At 51.8% G+C, this 20,660-nt stretch overlaps 2 protein-coding genes across 2 annotated transcripts in view; both read left to right on the top strand.

The window, feature by feature from the left end:
- Positions 1 to 1,568: 1,568 nt before the first annotated feature.
- On the top strand, positions 1,569 to 9,428 carry LOC127567138 (collagen alpha-1(X) chain-like). The gene is made up of 4 exons (XM_052009833.1): positions 1,569 to 1,707; positions 1,791 to 1,892; positions 7,433 to 7,487; positions 8,835 to 9,428. Exons 1-4 carry the CDS (start codon positions 1,660 to 1,662, stop codon positions 9,242 to 9,244), a joined length of 615 nt encoding a protein of 204 aa, XP_051865793.1. The 5' UTR covers positions 1,569 to 1,659; the 3' UTR covers positions 9,245 to 9,428.
- An 847-nt stretch (positions 9,429 to 10,275) lies between these two features.
- LOC127567136 (tubulin alpha-1C chain-like) overlaps positions 10,276 to 20,660 on the top strand; it is a 39,345-nt gene continuing 28,960 nt past the window's right edge. Inside the window, exon 1 of the mRNA XM_052009831.1 lies at positions 10,276 to 10,394. The gene's annotated coding sequence lies outside the window, so the exon portion shown is untranslated. The remainder of the gene's footprint in view (positions 10,395 to 20,660) is intronic.

Raw genomic sequence — 20,660 nt, 5'->3', positions numbered from 1 at the left:
CTTGTAGAACGGCAACCCAACCTCGCAACTCTGCACTCAGTGGCCTGACTGATGAAGGCCAGCGTGCCAAACACCACTTTCACCATCCAGGCATGGTACTTTCAGGGACCCATGTACTTGTACCCCTGGGTCCCTTTGTTCTACAGCACTCCCCAGGGCCCTACCATTCACTGTGAAAATCAAATATACAGTCTTCGAACTGAATGTCAATGGATTAATTTAAGTTTTGTTCAGGGGCCGTACAGTGGCGCAGTGGGTAGAGCTGGTGCCTCACAGCTCTGGAGACCTGGGTTCGATCCCGACCTCTTCTGCTGTCTGCATGGGGAGTCCGCCCCTTCCCCCTGTAACCCCATGGGTTTCCCCCGGGTGCTCTGGGTTCCTCCCACATCCCAATTTTTGTTTGCTTGCCATCCAGAGAGATCATTCCATACTTAAGTACATTGAAGTAGTAAGAAAGAAAACAGAATGCAGAATACAGTGTTACAGTTACAGGGAAAGTGCATTGCAGGTGGATGCATATAGTGCAAGGGCCACGACGAGGCAGTTTGGGAGATCACGAGTTCATCTTTCAGCGTATGAGAGGTCCGTTCAAGAGTTTGACAACAGCGGGAAAGAAGCTGTCCTTGACCCTGGTGGTACGTGCTCTCAAACTTTGGTACCTTCTGCCCAACAGCAGGGGGGAGAAGAGAGAATGTCTGGGACGGGAGGGGTCCTTGACTATGCTGGCTGTCTTCCCAAGGCAGCGGGAAGTGTAGACGAAGTCAATGGAGGGGAGGCTGGTTTGCACGACGTGCTGGGCGGCATTCACAACTCTCTGCAGTTTCTTGCAGTCACGGGCAGAGCAGTTGCCATACCAAGCCGCAATGCATCCGGATAGGATGCTTTCTATGGTGCATCTGAAAATATTAGAGAGGATCATCGGGGACGTGCCGAATCTCCTCAGCCTCCTGAGGAAGTAAAGGCGCTGGTGAGCTTTCTTGGCCGTGGTTGGACTCCATGGTTGGACCAGGACATTGTTGGTGATATTTACACCTGGGAACATGAAGCTCTCGACCATCTCCACCTCAGCACCACTGATATGTCAGGGATGTGTTCTCCGCCCCGCTTCCTGAGGTCAGTGACCAGCTCCTTCATTTTGCTGACACCTCCCCTCCCAGGAGCTGTGGGCAGATGTCAAGGTGACCTTGGGCGAGGAGTAGAATGTGGGAGGAGTTGGCGGGAAGAAAGTGGCGCTGGTGTGAATGGGTCGGCACGGAACTGTAGGGACGAAGGGCCTGCTTCTGAGCCAGTAGGAACAACAAGCAGAGATAAAGGCTTCTTATTTGCAAAGGAAAAAAATTCAAAGCATCTTTTGTCTCTCCAGAACAGGACAGGGAAGCTGTCCCGTCAGCTTCTCACAGTGAGCACTGCAGGGAAACAAAGACAGGCGGGGCCGTGGTGTCGGGGCACAGTCCGAGCCCGAGGGGAGAAACAAGAGGCACCACGACCGATCAGATTCCCACAGATGGGACGGGGAGGGCAGGGTGGAGGGGGGCGAGGGGGAGGGAAGGTGTGTGTGTGGAGTTTTGGGGAAGTTACCTGGACTCCTCCTCCTCCACCCCCACTGTACCTGTTTAAAAGACACGGCGGAGCGAAGCCAGGGGAGAGCGGAGAGAGCGGATGTGCAGAGATCCACAAGAAATGGTCGCAATGGATTTCTGGGTCAAGGTGAACTTTGGGACTCCTTGCTGCAGTGGGTCGGGGAGGGTTGTTTTGTTGTCTCTTACCTCACTGTCATCTCTCTCCCACAGACTGTTCTGTTGATCCTCAGCGCCTCGATGTCCACCGATGCTATCTATAAATCACACCAGAAGGGCTCTGCCCACGATAAGAACAACACAGATCATCATCAGGTTCGGAGATAACAACTGATGGCCAGGGGAGGGACGGTGCAGAGGGAGCTTCTCTCGGTGTCTGACCCTGGAAGAGTGTGATGGGACGGTGTGGAGGGAGCTTCTAACTGTATCTGACCCCGGGAGTGTGTGATGGGATGGTGTGGACGGAGCTTCACTCTGCGTCTGACCCCAGGAGTGTGTGACGTGACAGTGCAGAGGGAGCTTAACTTTGTCTGAACCTGATTGTGTGATGAGCCCCTTTACAGGGAGCTTCAATCTCTGACCCTGAGTCTGTGTGAGCAGAAATGTAGAGCTCCACCCTGGGTCTAACTCTCTGAGTGTGTGACGGGACGGTGTAGCGGGAGCGCCACCCTGTGTCTGACCCCGGGAGAGTGTGATGGGACTGTGTAGAGGGAGCTCCACCTGTGTCTGACCCCGGGAGCGTGTGATGGGACGGCGTAGAGGGAGCTTCACCCTGTGTCTGACCCCGGGAGTGTGTGATGGGACGTTGCAGAGGGAGCTTCACCCTGTGTCTGACCCCAGGAGTGTGTGACGGGACGTTGCAGAGGGAGCTTCACCCTGTGTCTGACCCCGAGAGTGTGTGATGGGACAGTGCGGAGGGAGCTTCACCCTGTGTCTGACCCCGGGAGTGTGTGATGGGATGGTGCGGAGGGAGCTTCACCCTGTGTCTGACCCCGGGAGTGTGTGATGGGATGGTGCGGAGGGAGCTTCACCCTGTGTCTGACCCCGGGAGTGTGTGATGGGACGGCGTAGAGGGAGCTTCACCCTGTGTCTGACCCCGGGAGTGTGTGATGGGACGTTGCAGAGGGAGCTTCACCCTGTGTCTGACCCCGGGAGTGTGAGACAGGACGGTGCGGAGGGAGCTTCACCCTGTGTCTGACCCTGGGAGTGTGTGATGGGATGGTGTGGACGCAGCTTCACCCTGTGTCTGACCCTGGGAGTGTGTGATGGGACGGTGCGGAGGGAGCTTCACCCTGTGTCTGACCCCGGGAGTGTGTGATGGGATGGTGCGGAGGGAGCTTCACCCTGTGTCTGACCCCGGGAGTGTGTGACAGGACGGTGCGGAGGGAGCTTCACCCTGTGTCTGACCCTGGGAGTGTGTGATGGGATGGTGTGGAGGGAGCTTCACCCTGTGTCTGACCCCGGGAGTGTGTGATGGGACAGTGCGGAGGGAGCCTCACCCTGTGTCTGACCCCGGGAGTGTGTGACGGGACGGTGCGGAGGGAGCGCCACCCTGTGTCTGACCCCGGGAGTGTGTGACGGGACGGTGTAGAGGGAGCTCCACCCTGTGTCTGACCCTGGGAGTGTGTGATGGGACGGTGCAGTGGGAGCGCCATTCTGTGTCTGACCTTGGGAGTGTGCAATGGAATGTGCAGCAGGAGCTTCACCCTGGATCTGACCAGAGGTGTGTGTGTGTGTGAAGGGATGGGGTATAGAGAGCTTCAATCTGTGTCGAGGGAGCTTCAATCTGTGTCTGAACCCAGGAGTGTGTGGTGGGATGACATTTTTGTTTTACAACAACAGATTTATTTTAAGTGTGACAATACTTCAACAAAACACTACTATCTACAACAATAACGAACACCAACTATGTCTGCCGCTCATTACCTTATACAACTCTATCAAGTCGCCTCTCTTCCTCTGTCGCACCAAAGAAAAACGCCCCAGCTCGCTCAACCTTTCCTCACAGGACATGTTCTCTAATCCAGGCAGCATCCTAGTAAACCTTCTCTGCACCCTCCATATAGCTGCCACATGCTTCCGAAAATAAGGCGACCAGACCTGAACGCAATACTCTAAGTGTGGTCTAACCAGAGTTTTGTGGAGCTGCAGCATTACCTTGTGGCTCTTGAATTCAATCCCTTGACTAACGAAGGCCAACACACGATACGCCTTCTTAACCACCCTATCAACTTGCACGGCAACTTTGAGGGATCGATGGACTTGGATCCCAGGATCCCCATTCCTCTACACTGCTTAGAATCCTGCCATTAAGCTTGTACTCCGTCTTCAAGTTCAATCTTCCAAAATGTATCATTTCACACTTTTTCAAGGGAGGATATACACAGTAAATGGTAGGGCACTGAGGAGTGCGGAGGAACAAAGGGATCTGAGAGTTCAGATACATAATTCCCTGAAAGTAGAGTCACAGGTAGACAGGGTTGTAAAAAAGGCTTTTGGCATCTTGGCATTTATAAATCAAAGTATTGAGTATAGGACTTGGAATGTTTTGGTGAGGTTGTATAAGTCATTGGTGAGACCAAATTTAGAATATTGTGCGCAGTTCTGGTCACCGAACTACAGGAAGGATGTCAGTAAGATTGAAAGGGTGCAGAGGAGATTTACTAGAATGTTGCTGGTTCTTCAGGAGTTGAGTTACAGGGAAAGACTGAGCATGTTAGGACTTTATTCCCTGGAGCGGAGAAGAATGTGGGGAGATATGATAGAGGTTTACAAAATGATGAGGGGCATAGACAGAGTTAACGCAAGTAGGCTCTTTCCACCTAGATTAGGAGAGATAAGTATGAGAGAACATGGCTTTAGGGTGAAAGGGGAAAGGTTTAGGGGGAACATTAGAGGGAACTTCTTCACTCAAAGAGTGGTGGGAGTGTGGAATGGGCTGCCATCTGATGTGGTAAATGCAGGCTCGCTCTTAACTTTTAAGAGTAAGTTGGATAGATACATGGACGAGAGAGGTCTGGAGGGGTATGGGCTGGGGGCAGGTAGATGGGACTAGCAGAATAATGTTTCGGCACAGACTAGAAGGGCCGAATGGCCTGTTTTCTGTACTGTAGTTTTCTATGGTTCTATGGTTCAGGTTGAACTCCATCTGCCACTTCTCCGCCCAACTCCGCATCCTGCCGGTATCCCGCTGTAACGCATGACAACCTTCCACACTGTCCACAACCCCTCCAACCTTCGTATCATCTGCAAACTTACCGACCCACCCCTCCACTTCCTCATCCAAATCATTAATAAATATCATAAAGAGCAGTGGTCCCAGAACAGATCCCTGTGGAACACAACCAGATACCGACCTCCAGGCAGAATAGTCTCCATCTACTACCACCCTCTGACTTCTGTGGGCAAGCCAATTCCATATCAGTACAGCCAAGTTGCCATGGATCCCATGCCTCATAACTTTCTGGATGAGACTACTATGGGAACCTTGACAAACGCTTTACTAAAGTCCAGATACACCACATCCACTGCTCTACCTTCATCTATTTGTTTTGTCGCCTCCTCAAAAAACTCAATTAGTCTCATGAGGCACGACCTGTCCCTCACAAAGCTATGCTGACTATCTCTAATGAGACTATACTTCTCCAAATGCTCGTAAATCCTGTCCCTAAGAATGCTCTCCAATAGTTTGCCCACCACTGACGCAAGACTCACTGGTCTATAATTCTCAGGATTATCCCTATGACCTTTCTTGAAGAACTGAATAACATTTGCTATCCTCCAATCCTCTAGTACAACTCCTGTGTCCAGGGAGTTCCCAAATATCATTGTTAATGCCCCAGTAATCTCTTCTCTCCCTTCCCATAGGAACCTGGGGTATATCCTGTCCGGTCCCATAATTCTCTATAATTGTTGGTTTTTCCTTCTTTAAAATTTTTTTCCCTTGTGCCTTATTGTCTGCCTGCACGACACTTTGTCTGAAACTGTAACGCTAAATTCTGCATTCGTTTTTCTTTCTTGATGTCTGGATCGCATGCAAACGAAAGGTTTCTCACTGTATCTTGGTACGTGTGACAATGATAAGTCAAGTCCCAATAACAGGTGCTCCCGATTTGTGGGCAACACTGGCACCCGGTGGTGTTCTGCCGCAATGACTTAGTAGAAACATAGAAAACCTACAGTTCAATTCAGGCCCTTCGGCCCACAAAGCTGTGCCGAACATGTGCCTACCCCAGAAATTACTAGGCTTACCCATAGCCCTCTATTTTTCTCAGCTCCTTGTACCTATCCAACAGTCTCTTAAAAGACACTATCGTATCCGCCTCCACCACCGTTGCCGGCAGCCCATTCCCCGCACTCACCACTCTCTGAGTAAAAAAACTTACCCCTGACATCTCCTCTATACCTACTCCCCAGCACCTTAAACCTGTGTTCTCTTGTGGCCACCATTTCAGCCCTGGGGAAAAGCCTCTGACTATTCACTTGATCAATGCCTCTCCTCATCTTATACACCTCTATCAGGTCTCCCCTCATCCTCCGTCACTCCAAGGAGAAAAGGCCGAGTTCCCTCAACCTGCTTTCATAAGGCATGCGCCGCATCCCAGGCAGCATCCTTGTAAATCTTCTTTGCACCCTCTCTATGGCTTCCACATCCTTCCTGTAGTGAGGCAACCAGAACTGAGCACAGTACTCCAAGTGGGGTCTGACCAGGGTCCGAAATAGCTGCAACAATACCTCTCGGCTCCTAAATTCAATTCAGTGAAGAAACAAGAATGTGAAACTGCAGAGGGGTCGGGTGCAGAGTAGAGGAGATAAATTACAGAAGGATACAGGCATAGCTGTGGAGATAAAGAAATTCAATGGTTACTTCAATGGTTCTCAGAGCCAGACCCAGGACACAAAGTGTGGTCTGAGCCCGAACGCCTGCAGAGTGCCCAACAGGAAACTGTGATCCACCCGGTCAAATACCTTCTCCAGGCCAAGGGAGAGAAACGCTGCTGAGGAGTCAGTGTCCCAGGACAGGTAGAACAGGTCCCAGAGCAGATGGACATTGTCCTCAATGGACCAGCCCGGGATTGTGTAGGATTGGTCAGGATGGATCACCTGCCTTAGCACAGTTCCAAGATGGTTAGCCATCACCTGCGTGAAGACCTTGTAGTCTGTGCATAAGAGAGAGACCGACCGCCAGTTCTTCAACAGGCGGAGGTCTCCCTTCTTTGGCAACAAGACAACAACAGCTCTCTGCCATGAAAGGGGCATCTCCCCGGTGGCTAGGTCAAGAACAGAGACATCCCAAAAAGCCTGAAGAAACTTAAGGGTCAGGGCACCTGGGCCAGGGACTTGCCCCTCCTGAGTTGGTGAAGGGACACAGACAGCACAGCCAGGTCAGGAAAGCGTCCAGCCACACTGCAGCCACCGGCCCAATTGATGGGACACCCTGGAAGACTGCACCTCATGCATCCTTAGTGGATGGGTCTGATGAGAACAAGGTCTCATAAAAAGAGCGGATGTTATACAGTAAGTACATCCCACAGTTTTCCCTCACATTCTACCTGCTCGATATGAACAGCTCCACACAGTGTCTGATCCCAGGAGAGTCTGATGGGACGGTGTGGACGCAGCTTCACCCTGTGTCTGACTCCAGGAGTGTGTGATGGGACGGTGTAGAGGGAGCTTCACCCTGTGTCTGACCCCGGGAGTGTGTGATGGGACGGTGTAGAGGGAGCTTCACCCTGTGTCTGACCCCGGGAGTGTGTGATGGGATGGTGTAGAGGGAGCTTCACTCTGTGTCTGACCTGTACAACATTCCGTGAGGAGGTCCTATTGAACCGATGACTCTCCTGTTCCCTCTCCAGGGCTGGCAGGACCTGTTGGCCCGTATCACTGAGCTGGAACATCACGTTGAGCATGGTAAGTGTGGGTCGGACACCATCTGTCCCCGGCTCCTGCCCAATCCCAGCCGTTCTGTGGGAAATGGACCAATCACGTTAAGCAGACATAAATCAGACTCCCCGCATCCCACCCCTCCCACCGCCCCCAACCACCACCCACCACTCAACTTCCCTTACAACACAGGAGGACATTTGGCCCGTCAAATCGATGCCAGCCCATTTCCCATCCCCTGTAACCCGTAACCCCCCTCCCAGACTCTCCCACCAACAACCTCCCAGCTCCGACTGCCTGGGTTCGATCCTGCCCTCTGCTGCTGTTGCTGCACGGAGTTTGCACGTTCTCCCCGTGGCCACGTGGGGTTTCCCTGCGAGACGGGGACTCCCCCTGCAGAGCCACATTGAATCGGGGGGGGGGGGCGGGGGTGGGTGATGAATCTGGGGGCCTTTCTGCTTTGATGCTTCCCACAGGCCCAGAATCAGCCAATCACGCGTTGCCCCCCTGCCTCACCTTGCCATTGGTTGAGGAGGGGATGGGTGTCGCCGGGGGGGGGGGGGGGGGCGACTAATGGTTGGGGCTTTGGGGATAGTACATGACCACCCCCCTCAGCGGATTGTCCAATCAGCTGCCCGACAAGAACAGGCGCTTCGGCCCACCATGTCGATGTTATCCATCAAATGGCCTTCAGGAAGTGGGGCGGAGAACACGTCCCTGTCTGTGTCAGTGGTGCTGAGGGGGAGATGGTCGAGAGCATCACGTTCCCAGGTGTAAATATCACCGACAACTTGTCCTGGTCCCACCACAGCCAAGAAAGCTCATCAGTGTTTCTACTTCCTCAGGAGGCTATGGAAATTCGGCATGTCCCCGATGACACTCACCAATTTTTACAGATGCAGCATAGAAGGCATCCTATCCAGATGCATCACAACTTGGTACAGCAACTGCTCTGTCCAAGACTGCAAGAAATTACAGAGAGTTGTGAATACAGCCCAGTCCATTCCACAAACCAGCCTCCCCTGTTTCTGTACTTCCCACTGCCTCAGGAAAGCAGCCAACCTCATCAGGGACCCCTCACCCTCTCGCTCAGTCTCCATTTGAGAAGCTCTCAGATTGGCACATGGATGTGCAGGGAATGGAGGGACATGAACCTTTGTAGGCAGAAGGGGCTCGTTTAATTATATCGGCACAACACGGTGGGCGGAAGGGCCTGTTCCTGTGCTGTACTGTACTGTTCCGTGTTCCATGTACAAAGAGAAGTTTCTCATTTTATCTTGGTCCGTGTGACAACAACAAACCAATGACCAATTATCGTGGTCCCACAGAGCTGCACTTGGTTCTCACCCTCTCCTTCCTCTGTCCCCCCAACAGACACCCACGATGACCATCATGCCGTCCTCTTCGCCGCCTCTCGTGGGCCTGACAACAACGCGCCCGAGACAGGGATCCCCATCGTCTTCGACCGGGTGCTGCTGAACCGCGAGGGAGCCTACGACCCTGACAACGGGATCTTCACCTGCCCCGACGCCGGCACTTACTTCTTCAGCTTCTCCTTCCTGCCCGGGCTTGAGGCGGGCGAGACCACCGTGGCCCTGGTGAAGAACGGAGATGTCCACGAGCGCCTCTATAGCCTCCTCCCGGCCGACGCCACCCAGTTGTCTGAGCGCAGCTGCCTCTTACACCTGGAGGAGGGAGATCAGGTGTGGGTGACCCTGGAGAAAGGCTCCGTGTTGATACATCAGGCCTCCTTGTCGTTCCAGGGCTACCGCATCTCCAAATAACACCCCTCCCCTTGCTTTGCCAGCACTGCCTCCCTCTGCCTGTTCCAGGCACCACCTGCCTTCCAGCTCCCTGCAACTTTCGTCTTCAACAAAATAGTTCCCGCCCGGAACATGTGCTTGTGAATTTCCCTCTCCTGTCTCTACTGTTCCTGTTTTATCAATAAAGCATCCTGTTTAGCATCAATCTGTCTCACAGTTTCTGTTCTGGAGCCCAAGGGGGGTTGTGGAGCTGTTTTCCATCACTGAGACACAGGAGACTGCAGATGCTGGAATCTGGGGCAACACACAAGAAGCTGGAGGAACTCAGCGGGTCAGGCAGCACCTGTGGGGGGAGATGGGCAGTCGGCGTTTCGGGTCGACACCCTTCCATCTGGACCGATAGAGCAGAGGGGAGGTGGTCAGTATAAAGGGGTGAGGGGGGAAGGGGTGGGGCAGGTGATAGGTGGATCCAGGTGAGGAGGGGCGACGGGTCGATGGAGGAGGGGAGGGCGGGGTCAGCGACAGGGGCCGGGCGGGGGTGGGGGGGTGAGAGATGGAGGTGACACAGGGCTGCAGATGGCGGGATGCGACGGGAGAGGAAGGTGGAGCGTGGAGCCAAATAAGGGAGGTGGGGAGGGCAGGTGGGAGCAGTGGGGGGTGGGGACCCAATGGGAGGGGTGTGTGGGTGGTGGGCAGGGAGTGGGGAGGTGAGGGGAGGGGGAAGAAACAGGGTGATGGGGGCTGGGGTGGGTGTAGGAGCAACTGGGTAGATCAGGAGGAGAGAGAAAAGGGACAGAGGGCTACACATCAACACAAGGGCACAGGTAATGGCAGGACCCTCGACAGCACTGACGTACAGAGGGACCCTGGGGTCCAAGTCGACAGCTCCCTCAAGAGTGGCCGCGCAGGCGCAGTGAAGTACCCGCCGCCGCCACCCCGTCCCGCCGCCGCCCCGCGCACGCGCAGTGCGTCTCTCCCCCCCTCCCTCGGCAGCCCCATTGCCGCCGCGACGACGCTTGCGCGTGCGCGGATCGGCGGCAGCGCCCGCACTGCGCCTGCGCCGTCGGCTGAGGGCGGCAAGCGCGTGGGGCGCTCGCAAACCGCCAACGGACGCGCCGGCCCCGCGGCGGAGCTCCGAGCTGGGACCAAGGCGGCCCGGCGACCTGCAGCGGTGAGTGCAGCCCGGCCGCTCCCCTCCCCAGGGACCGGACACCCCCCCACCCACCTCCTCCACCGCTTCCCCCTCCCACCACCGGACCTCTCTACCCCCCCCCCCCCCCCAGACACTCCCCTCAAAGGCGGGTCACCCGCCCCTCAGGTTGGCGCTGCCCACCCGCCGCCCGACCTCTCTCTGGGGTTTACAGGCGACGGCTTCGTCCCCCCCCCCCCACCGTCTCATCGGCCCCGCCCGACCCCCTTCACCCCCCTCACAAACCCCCCCCCCCTCCAGAATCCGCCGCTCCCGCCCCGGGGGAAAGGAGCGGCTTCTCCCCTCTCCGTGTCTCTCCTGAACCTCGGTCCGGCCTCCCCTCGGCCTGCGGCGCTGCGGAGAGAGGTGTGTGGGCATCAGCTGTGCTCACTGATGGGCTTCGGGTCTGGTCGGAGGGAGCAGCGTGAGGGTTGGAGCCGGGGGCAAGGTCAGGGTCCGGCCGTGGGCTCTGGCTCACGGTTAGTGGTGTAAATGGGGGTTGGGTCAGGGACAGGGGTCACTCTTATACATTGGGATCGGGAGGGGGGAGGGAGTTTGGGTCAGGGTTTAGGGTTGGGGAGTAGGGTTAGTGTTGGGAATTGGGGGCTGGGTCAGGGTTTCAGGTTGGGGATTAGTGTTACTGTTATAATTAGGGTCTGGGTTTAGGATAGGGTTTGGGGTAAGGGTTTGTGTTGGAGAATGGAGTCTGTTTTACGGTTTGGGGTTGGGTTTGTGTTGGAGAATGGAGTCTGGTTTGGGGTTGGGTTTGTGTTGGAGAATGGAGTCTGGTTTGGGGTTGGGTTTGTGTTGGAGAATGGAGTCTGGTTTGGGGTTGGGTTTGTGTTGGAGAATGGAGACTGTTTTGGGGTTTGGGGTTGAGTTTGTGTTGGAGAATGGAGTCTGTTTTGGGGTTTGGGGTTGGGTTTGTGTTGGAGAATGGAGTCTGGGTTGGGGTTGTGTTGGAGAATGGAGTCGGGTTTGGGGTTGGGGTTGTGTTGGAGAATGGAGTCGGGTTTGGGGTTGGGTTTGTGTTGGAGAATGGAGACTGTTTTGGGGTTTGGGATTAGGGTTTGTGTTGGAGAATGGAGTCTGTTTTGGGGTTTGGGATTAGGGTTTGTGTTGGAGAATGGAGTCTGTTTTGGGGTTTGGGATTAGGGTTTGTGTTGGAGAATGGAGTCTGTTTTGGGGTTTGGAATTAGGGTTTGTGTTGGAGAATGGAGAATGTTTTGGGGTTTGGGGTTAGGGTTTGTGTTGGAGAATGGAGACTGGTTTGGGGTTGGGTTTGTGTTGGAGAATGGAGTCTGGTTTGGGGTTGGGTTTGTGTTGGACAATGGAGTCTGGTTTGGGGTTGGGTTTGTGTTGGAGAATGGAGTCTGGTTTGGGGTTAGGGTTTGTGTTGGAGAATGGAGTCTGTTTTGGGGTTTGGGGTTAGGGTTTGTGTTGGAGAATGGAGTCGGTTTTACAGTTTGGGGTTGGGTTTGTGTTGGAGAATGGAGACTGGTTTGGGGTTCGGTTTGTGTTGGAGAATGGAGTCTGGTTTGGGGTTTGGGATTAGGGTTTGTGTTGGAGAATGGAGACTGTTTTGGGGTTTGGGGTTGGGTTTGTGTTGGAGAATGGAGACTGTTTTGGGGTTTGGGGTTGGGTTTGTGTTGGAGAATGGAGACTGTTTTGGGGTTTGGGGTTGGGTTTGTGTTGGAGAATGGAGACTGTTTTGGGGTTTGGGGTTAGGGTTTGTGTTGGAGAATGGAGACTGGTTTGGGGTTGGGTTTGTGTTGGAGAATGGAGTCTGGTTTGGGGTTAGGGTTTGTGTTGGAGAATGGAGTCTGTTTTGGGGTTTGGGGTTAGGGTTTGTGTTGGAGAATGGAGTCGGTTTTACAGTTTGGGGTTGGGTTTGTGTTGGAGAATGGAGACTGGTTTGGGGTTCGGTTTGTGTTGGAGAATGGAGTCTGGTTTGGGATTAGGGTTTGTGTTGGAGAATGGAGACTGTTTTGGGGTTTGGGGTTGGGTTTGTGTTGGAGAATGGAGACTGTTTTGGGGTTTGGGGTTGGGTTTGTGTTGGAGAATGGAGACTGTTTTGGGGTTTGGGGTTGGGTTTGTGTTGGAGAATGGAGTCTGTTTTGGGGTTTGGGGTTGGGTTTGTGTTGGAGAATGGAGACTGTTTTGGGGTTTGGGGTTGGGTTTGTGTTGGAGAATGGAGACTGTTTTGGGGTTTGGGGTTGGGTTTGTGTTGGAGAATGGAGACTGTTTTGGGGTTTGGGGTTGGGTTTGTGTTGGAGAATGGAGACTGTTTTGGGGTTTGGGGTTGGGTTTGTGTTGGAGAATGGAGACTGTTTTGGGGTTTGGGGTTGGGTTTGTGTTGGAGAATGGAGACTGTTTTGGGGTTTGGGGTTGGGTTTGTGTTGGAGAATGGAGACTGTTTTGGGGTTTGGGGTTGGGTTTGTGTTGGAGAATGGAGACTGTTTTGGGGTTTGGGGTTGGGTTTGTGTTGGAGAATGGAGACTGTTTTGGGGTTTGGGGTTGGGTTTGTGTTGGAGAATGGAGTCTGTTTTGGGGTTTGGGGTTGGGTTTGTGTTGGAGAATGGAGACTGTTTTGGGGTTTGGGGTTGGGTTTGTGTTGGAGAATGGAGACTGTTTTGGGGTTTGGGGTTGGGTTTGTGTTGGAGAATGGAGACTGTTTTGGGGTTTGGGGTTGGGTTTGTGTTGGAGAATGGAGACTGTTTTGGGGTTTGGGGTTGGGTTTGTGTTGGAGAATGGAGACTGTTTTGGGGTTTGGGGTTGGGTTTGTGTTGGAGAATGGAGTCTGTTTTGGGATTTGGGATTAGGGTTTGTGTTGGAGAATGGAGACTGTTTTGGGGTTTGGGTTGGGTTTGTGTTGGAGAATGGAGTCTGGTTTGGGGTTGGGTTTGTGTTGGAGAATGGAGTCTGGTTTGGGGTTGGGTTTGTGTTGGAGAATGGAGTCTGGTTTGGGGTTGGGTTTCTGTTGGAGAATGGAGTCTGGTTTGGGGTTTGGGATTAGGGTTTGTGTTGGAGAATGGAGTCTGGTTTGGGGTTGGGTTTGTGTTGGAGAATGGAGTCTGGTTTGGGGTTGGGGTTTGTGTTGTAAAATGGAGTCTGTTTTGGGATTTGGGATTAGGGTTTGTGTTGTAAATTGGGGTCTGTTTTAGGGTTTGGGATTATGATTACTGTTATAAATTGGGATTTGAGTCGGTTTAGGGTTTGGGATTGGTATTAGTGTTCTAAATTGGGGTTCAGGTTGGTGTTGTCAATTGAGGTTTGAGTCAGGGTTTAGGGTTGGGGATTAGTGTTAGTGTTATAAATTGGAGTTTGGGTCAGGATTTGGGTTAGTGTTATAACATAGGGTTTGGGTCAGGATTCAGGATTGGGGATTAGAGCTGGTGTTCCAAGTTTTGTTCGGGGATTAGGGTGATGGGGTCAGGTTGAGGCCTGGGAGAGGGACTGGGTTAAGGACTAGGGTTTTACCATTTCAGGTTTGGGTCAGGCACAGGGTTTGTGATTAGAGTTGTGGAAGGAATGGAGGGTAGCTCTGTCCTTTTGTTTCTAACCTCTGGTGTCAGCTTATCTGATCTCCTGTCTCATTGCTTGCAACTTAGCTGCGTTGCAAATGTGTTCTCATATTACAGCGGTGACTCTTCAAGAAATGTTTCTTTGGGCCCACTGAGACATCCGGAGTTTGGGAAAGATGCTTCAGAATTTCCCATCTCTCTTCTTCTCAGAGGGTTCTGCCCTTTGGTCATTGGCCACAAACTCGTGTTTTTGTTTTGGGGAAGCCCCACCCCCCTCCCTCCCAGGGGTTTTGATGAGGTCATGCCGTATGGTGTGAAGCCATTGTGACATTGCCTGGTGTTGTCAAGGTATCTGTGAAATCTGTTGATGGCTTTTTGAGTTTCTTGCCTCCGTAGTTACCCAATCTACTGGACGCACTCTGTTCCTTGTTACCTTGTTGGTCTCTTCTGGGAGGCTACTCAGCACTTCTGTGTGAGCATTTTCTTCACCCCTCACTCCGCCACCCCTATCCCTGTATCTGTCCCCTTGCCCTTTCACTGTCGAAAGATGATTGTGTCAATGTGGATTATGTATTTACTGGGCCATGAGAAATTAGTTGGACCGCCAGATTACAATCCCCTTACTCCAGTGGAAAGCAAGCCCGGATCTTGTGAAGATGAGATGCAGGAAAGTCCAGACCAGTGTGAGGTTGAGGCGGAGGCTTTGGTATCCAAGAGTGTGGGGCTGGGAGTTGGGATGATGGACCTTCCCACCAAGCAGGTGGAAGAAAATGACCTAATTCATCCTGGAGGCGAAGAGGGGACCTGTCTGGCAGCTGCGAGTCTGACCGGGAGGGTGGAACTCCATGAGAGAGCCTCTGTGCCTTTCAGCCATGCCAGCAAATCAGATCGCGGGTTACGGCACTGTGAGCAGGTGATGCCTTCCCCCACAGAAGCCGCCTTCCAGGTTAATTCCCAAGCTCCTTGATGCCTTGAGGACCCAGGAGACAGGGAAGAAAGGCATCCACACGTTCCGGCAGCACCCAGCAGATGGATGGATGCCGGTGGGGATCACAGCGCTCTCGTTGTGCCAGCTGCGGCAGGGGATGGCAGCCTGCTGTTAGCCGAATCACGGGCGCTCTCGGTCAACGGCGAGTTTCCTGACGGAGATCCCCAGGGCTTCCCCGAAGGGATGCAAGCCCTGCCCCTCTCAGATCCAGAGGGTACAGACGTCTCTGCCACCTCTCCGTGCCAGGCCGAGGGAGCGTATCTAAGGGTAGCTGCTGCTTCAGCCTGGAGACTGTTCTCGTGCTGCTCCCTCCCCCAACACCAGCAGTGGACTGAAGTCAATTTTTCCAATCGGTCAAGGGACGGGAGAGTGTCCAAACCTGACCCTGTGCCCATGGTGGGTTTCTCCAAAATCACCTCAATGCAGTTTAAAACCTGGAAGGCAAGCATCCGAAAAACACCAGCGTCAGCTGAGGAAGGTCCTGAAGGTTGCTGGCACTTGAAGCTTTGCATAGATGCTTTGCAATTGCATTTTAATTTTTACTGTAAACAATTCATTACAAATGTATCATTATACTAAACAATTTCAATATTAAACATACGTTACCTGTTGTTCAAAGGTGTTTGAAGTAATTGTCCAGTTAATCTCATTTGGTGAAGGGATGAACTGATAAAGGCTTATTGGTATTGTTTTATCATTGTCACGTGTACCAAGATACAGTGAAAAGCTGTTGTTTTGTGTGCCATCCAGGAACACCATTCCATACATCGAGGCAGTAATAAGAAAACAAAATGTAGAGTATAGTATTCCAGTTACAGAGAGAGTGCAGACAGACAAAGTGCAAGAGCCACAACGAGGTAGATTGGGAGATCAAGATTCACCTTTCAGCATATCAAAGGTCTATTCAAGAGTCTAACAGCGGGTTAGAAGCTGTCCTTGAGCCTGGTGGTACGTGCTCTTAAGCTTTTATTATCTTCTGCCCTACAGGAGAGGGGAGAAGAGAGAATGCGGTATGGGAGGGGTCCTTGATTACGTTGGCTGCTTTCCTGAGACAGTGGGAAATGTAGACAGAGTTAATGGCAGGGAGGCTGGTTTGTGTGAAGGACTGGGCTGCGTTCACAACTCTCTGTAATTTCTTATAGTCTTGGGCATACCAAGCCGTGATGCATCTTGATAGGATGTTTTCTCTGGTGCATCTGTAAAAATTGGTGAGAGTCATTGGGGACATGCTGAATTTCCTTAGCCTTCTGAGAAAGTAGAGGTGCTGTTGTGATTTCTTGGCTGTAGCATCAATGTGGCTGGACCAGGACAAATTGAGAAGCTTGAAGCTCTCAACTAGCTCTACCCTATTTTCAAAATTATGAGGGGCATAGAGAAGGTGGGTCGTGATGAATATTCCCCCATAACGCAGACATCTGAATCCAGTGGGCAGAGGTTTAAGGTGAAGAGTTAAGAGGGGATCTGAGGAAAATGATTTTCACCCAGAGGGTGGTTGCAATCTGGAACTTGTTGCCTGAGAAGGTGGTGGAGGGAGGAGGTACTGTCATGTTTAAGAAGTATCTAGATGAGTACTTGAATCGCCAAGATATAGTAGGCTACAGACCCAGTGCTGGTAAATGGGTTTAGTGTAGATGGTACTTGATAGCTAACATGGACGAGGTCGGCAAAGTGTCTGTTTCTGTGCTGTGTGAATCCGTGACTCTGAGGTAGGGGAAGCAATTTCCTTTTAGGGATAGATTATTATCTTCCCCTGTGTTAGAAGTGTAAAATGGGCTCTGTTCCATAAAACAGCAAAACCAGAAAATGCTGAAAATACATTGTGTGCAGTTCTGGATGCCCCATTTTACGAAGAAATTGGAGGCATCATATCTCGGAGAGGTTCACCAGGATGCTGTCTTGATTAGGAGTATGAGCGATAAGGAGAGGTTGGACAAAATTGTGTCGTTTTCTCTGGAGCAGTGGAGGCTGAGGGGAGACCTGATAGAGGTTTATAAAATTATGAGAGGCAGAGACAAAGTAGACATTATCTTCCCAGGATAGAAATGACAAACATTAGAGGGCATGCATTTAAGGTGAGAGGGGGAAAGTTTGAAGGAGATATGTGGGGCAAGTTTTTTTGCACAGAGAGTGGTGGGTACCTGGAACGGGCTGCTGGGGGAGGTGGTGGAGGCAGGTACGAAAGAGGTGTTCGAGAGGCACGTGAACTGGTAGGAAATTGAGGGATATGGATCATGTGCAGGCAGAATGGTTTAGTTTAATTTGGCACCGTGGTTGCCACAGACATGATGGGCCGAAGGGCCTGTTCCTGTGCTGTACTTTTCTGTGTTTCACCCAGCAAGTCATCTATGGAGAGAGAAACAAAGTTAGTTTCAGGTCAAAGACTCTTTGTCAGAACTTTGATAGGAAGAGCTAAAAGTCAGTTTTAAGTTGCATGGGGGAGGGATGGATGGGTCAAACGTTGTGACCAGGGTAGCCGTGGGGATGGTCTGTTAACGGGGCAGATAGAGCATGACAAATAAATGGAGCAAATTGCAGGTGGAGGTGTGTGTAGTAGGGAGGGGAAAGGATGAGTCAATATCACAGACATGACTTGCAGCAGAGGTCGAGAGTTGATACAGATGGAGAAGGGGAATTCCATATTGAATCTGGAAGCCTGTGACATCCCCGGACGGAGGTCGGTGCTGTGCCTCGAGCTGGTGTTGGGCCTGGTTGTTCTGCTTCAGGAGGCAGCAGGCAGACAGGCCAGGGTGGGAATGGGGTTGGTGGGTTCGGGTGGCTGGCAACAGGAAGCTCGGGGTGTCTCCTGCGCATTGAATGCCGGAGCTCCGCAGAGTGCTCTCACAGTCTGCCTTTGGAGTCTCCAGTGCACAGGGATGACAGAAGTGGGTCCCTGTTCGGTAGGAGAGGGAGGAACGCTTGCGCAAATCCAGACCAGTCCTCTCCTCATTTATGTCGCGACCTCATTTGTTCTGCTCATCTGGATTTTAGATGTGGTTCCATGGGGAAGAAGAGGTTTTGACAAGGCACTGCTGACAGAGTTTTAAGACCTTTTCCTGCATTATCGGGTTCTGCTTGTATGCACTGCCATCAAAAGGCTGGTCTAAGCCTGACTTCTGTGCCTTTTAACAGTTTATTTGGCTATAAGCCGCAGTGCTTTGCTTGCAGTGATAATCACTTTGTTAGCATGTCTCTAATTACAAGTGAATCCTTGCCAGAGGTGGATTCTTATCTTCCAAGGAGTATTTGACATCCACATGCCAATGCAACACCTCAAGTTGAGGCATTGATATACAGAGGGATCTTGGGGTCCAAGTCCATAGCTCCCTGAGAACGACCGTGCAAGTAGATTGGGTGGTGAAGAAAGCATAGGGCATAGGGCAGATGGTCAGGGCATTGAGTACAAGAGTCATAAATCATGTTGCAACTGTATAAAACTTATGGTATTGGTTTATTATTGTCATTTGTACAGAGGTCCAGGTCTTGCATACCGATCATACGGGTCAATTCATTACCCAGTGCAGTTACATTGAGTTAGTCCAGAGTGCAATGAGGTAGTACAGGTAAAAACAATAACAGTACAGAGTAAAGTCACAGCTGCAGAAAAGTGCAGTGCAGGTAGACAATAAGATGCAAGGTCACAAGGTAGATCGTGAGGTCAGAGTCCATCTCATCATATAAGGGAACTGTTCGATAGTCTTATCACAGTGGGGTAGAAGCTGTCCTTAACCCTGGTGTTATGTGCCCTCAGGCTGCTGTATCTTCTGCCTGATGGAAGAGGGGAGAAGAGAGAATGACCCGGGTGGGTGGGGTCTTTGATTATGCTGGCTGCTTCACCAAGACAGCGAGAGGTCAAGGAGGGGAGGCTGGTTTCAGTGACGTGCTGGACTGTGTCCACAACTTTCTGCAGTTTCTTGCGGTCCTGGGCAGAGCAGTTGCCGTACCAAGCTGTGATGCATCCAGATAGGATGCTTTCTGTGGTGCATCGATAAAAGTTGGTGAGTGTCAAAGGGGACATACTGAATTTCTTTAGGCTCCTGAGGAAGTAGAGGCGCTGGTGAGCTTTCTTGGCCATCTCCATGATTTGACCAGGACAGGCTGTTGGTGATGTTTACTCCCAGGAACTTGAAGCTCTCAACCCTCTTGACCTCAGCACCGTTGATGTAGACAGGTGCATGTGCACCACCCCCTTTCCTGAAGTCAATGACCAGCTCTTTTGTTTTGCTGACATTGAAGGAAAGGTTGTTGTCATGCCACCATGTCAATCGGCTCTCCATCTCCTTCCTGTACTCCGACACATTGTTATTTGAGATACAACCTACTACGGTGGTATCATCTGCAAACTTGTAGATGGAGTTAGGGCAGAATCTGGCCACACAGTCATTAGTGTATTGGGAGCAGAGTAGGGGGGGCTGAGGCTGCAGCCTTGTGAGGCACCAGTGTTGAGAATAATCGTGCTGCAGATATTGCTGCCTATCCTCACTGATTGTGGTCTGTTGATCAGAAAGTCAAGGATCCAGGCTACATTTAGATTATCATGTGTAATTCTGGTCACTGCATTACAAGAAGGATGTAGGGGCTTTGGAGAGGGTGCAGAAGCGGTTCACCAGGATGCTGCTTAGATTAGAGGGAATGAGCTATAAGGAGAGGTTGGACAAACGTAGGTTGTTTTCTCTGGAGCGGCAGGGGCTGAGGGGAGGTTTATAAAATTATGAGGCATAGATAGGGAAGATAGAGCCTTTCCCAGGGTAGAAATGTCAAATAATAGAGGGCATAGCTTTAAGATGAGAGGGGAAAAGTTTAAGGGAAATGTTCAGGGCAATTACAGAGAGTCGTAGGTGCCTGGAACATGTTGCCAAGGGTAATGATGGGATCAGATACAATAGTGGCATTTAAGAGCACTTAGGCATGAACATGCAGGGAATGGAGGGATACGGATCACGTGCAGGCTAATGGGATTAGTTTCATCTGGCATCATGGTTGGCAGAGACATGGTGGGCTGAAGGGCCTGTTCCTGTGCTCTACTGCTCTGTGTTCTCTCCTATCTTCTATTCCTGACTGGATTTATTGGAGGCCCGTCTTACAGAGAAGGCTTCTTGGTTCTGGTCTCCACCACAGGTGGAATCATCTTCTCTACATCTATCTCATTGAAATTTTAAAGCCCCCTTCAGAAACTTCAAATGCTTTATCACGGAAACAACTCTTCTGCAGTTTCTTGCGGTCCTGGGCAGAGCAGTTGCCGTACCAAGCCATGATGCATCCAGATAGGATACTGTCTACGGTGCATCGATAAAAGTTGGTGAGTGTCAAAGGGGACAAACCGAATTTCTTTAGCCTCCTGAGAAAGTAGAGGTGCCGGTGAGCTTTCTTGGCCGTATCCATGATTTGACCAGGACAGGCTATTGGTGATGTTCACTCCCAGGAACTTGAAGCTCTCAACCCTCTCGACTTCAGCGCCGTTGATGTAGACGGGTGCTTGTGCACCACCCCCTGAAGTCAATGACCAGCTCTTTTACTGACATTGAGGGAAAGGTTGTTGTCATGACACCATGTCACTAAGTTTTGTATCTCCTTCCTGTACTCCGACTCATTGTTGTTTGAGATACGGCCTACAACGGTTGTATCATCTGCAAACTTGTAGATGGAGTTAGAGCATAATCTGGCCACACAGTCATGAGTGTATAGGGAGTAGAGTAGAGGGCTGAGGATGCAGCCTTGTGGGGCACCAGTGTTGAGAAT

The sequence above is a fragment of the Pristis pectinata genome, unplaced genomic scaffold (assembly GCF_009764475.1).
Source record: "Pristis pectinata isolate sPriPec2 unplaced genomic scaffold, sPriPec2.1.pri scaffold_131_arrow_ctg1, whole genome shotgun sequence".
Classification (NCBI taxonomy): Eukaryota; Metazoa; Chordata; class Chondrichthyes; order Rhinopristiformes; family Pristidae; genus Pristis; species Pristis pectinata.
This window is presented reverse-complemented; position numbering and strand designations above follow the sequence as displayed.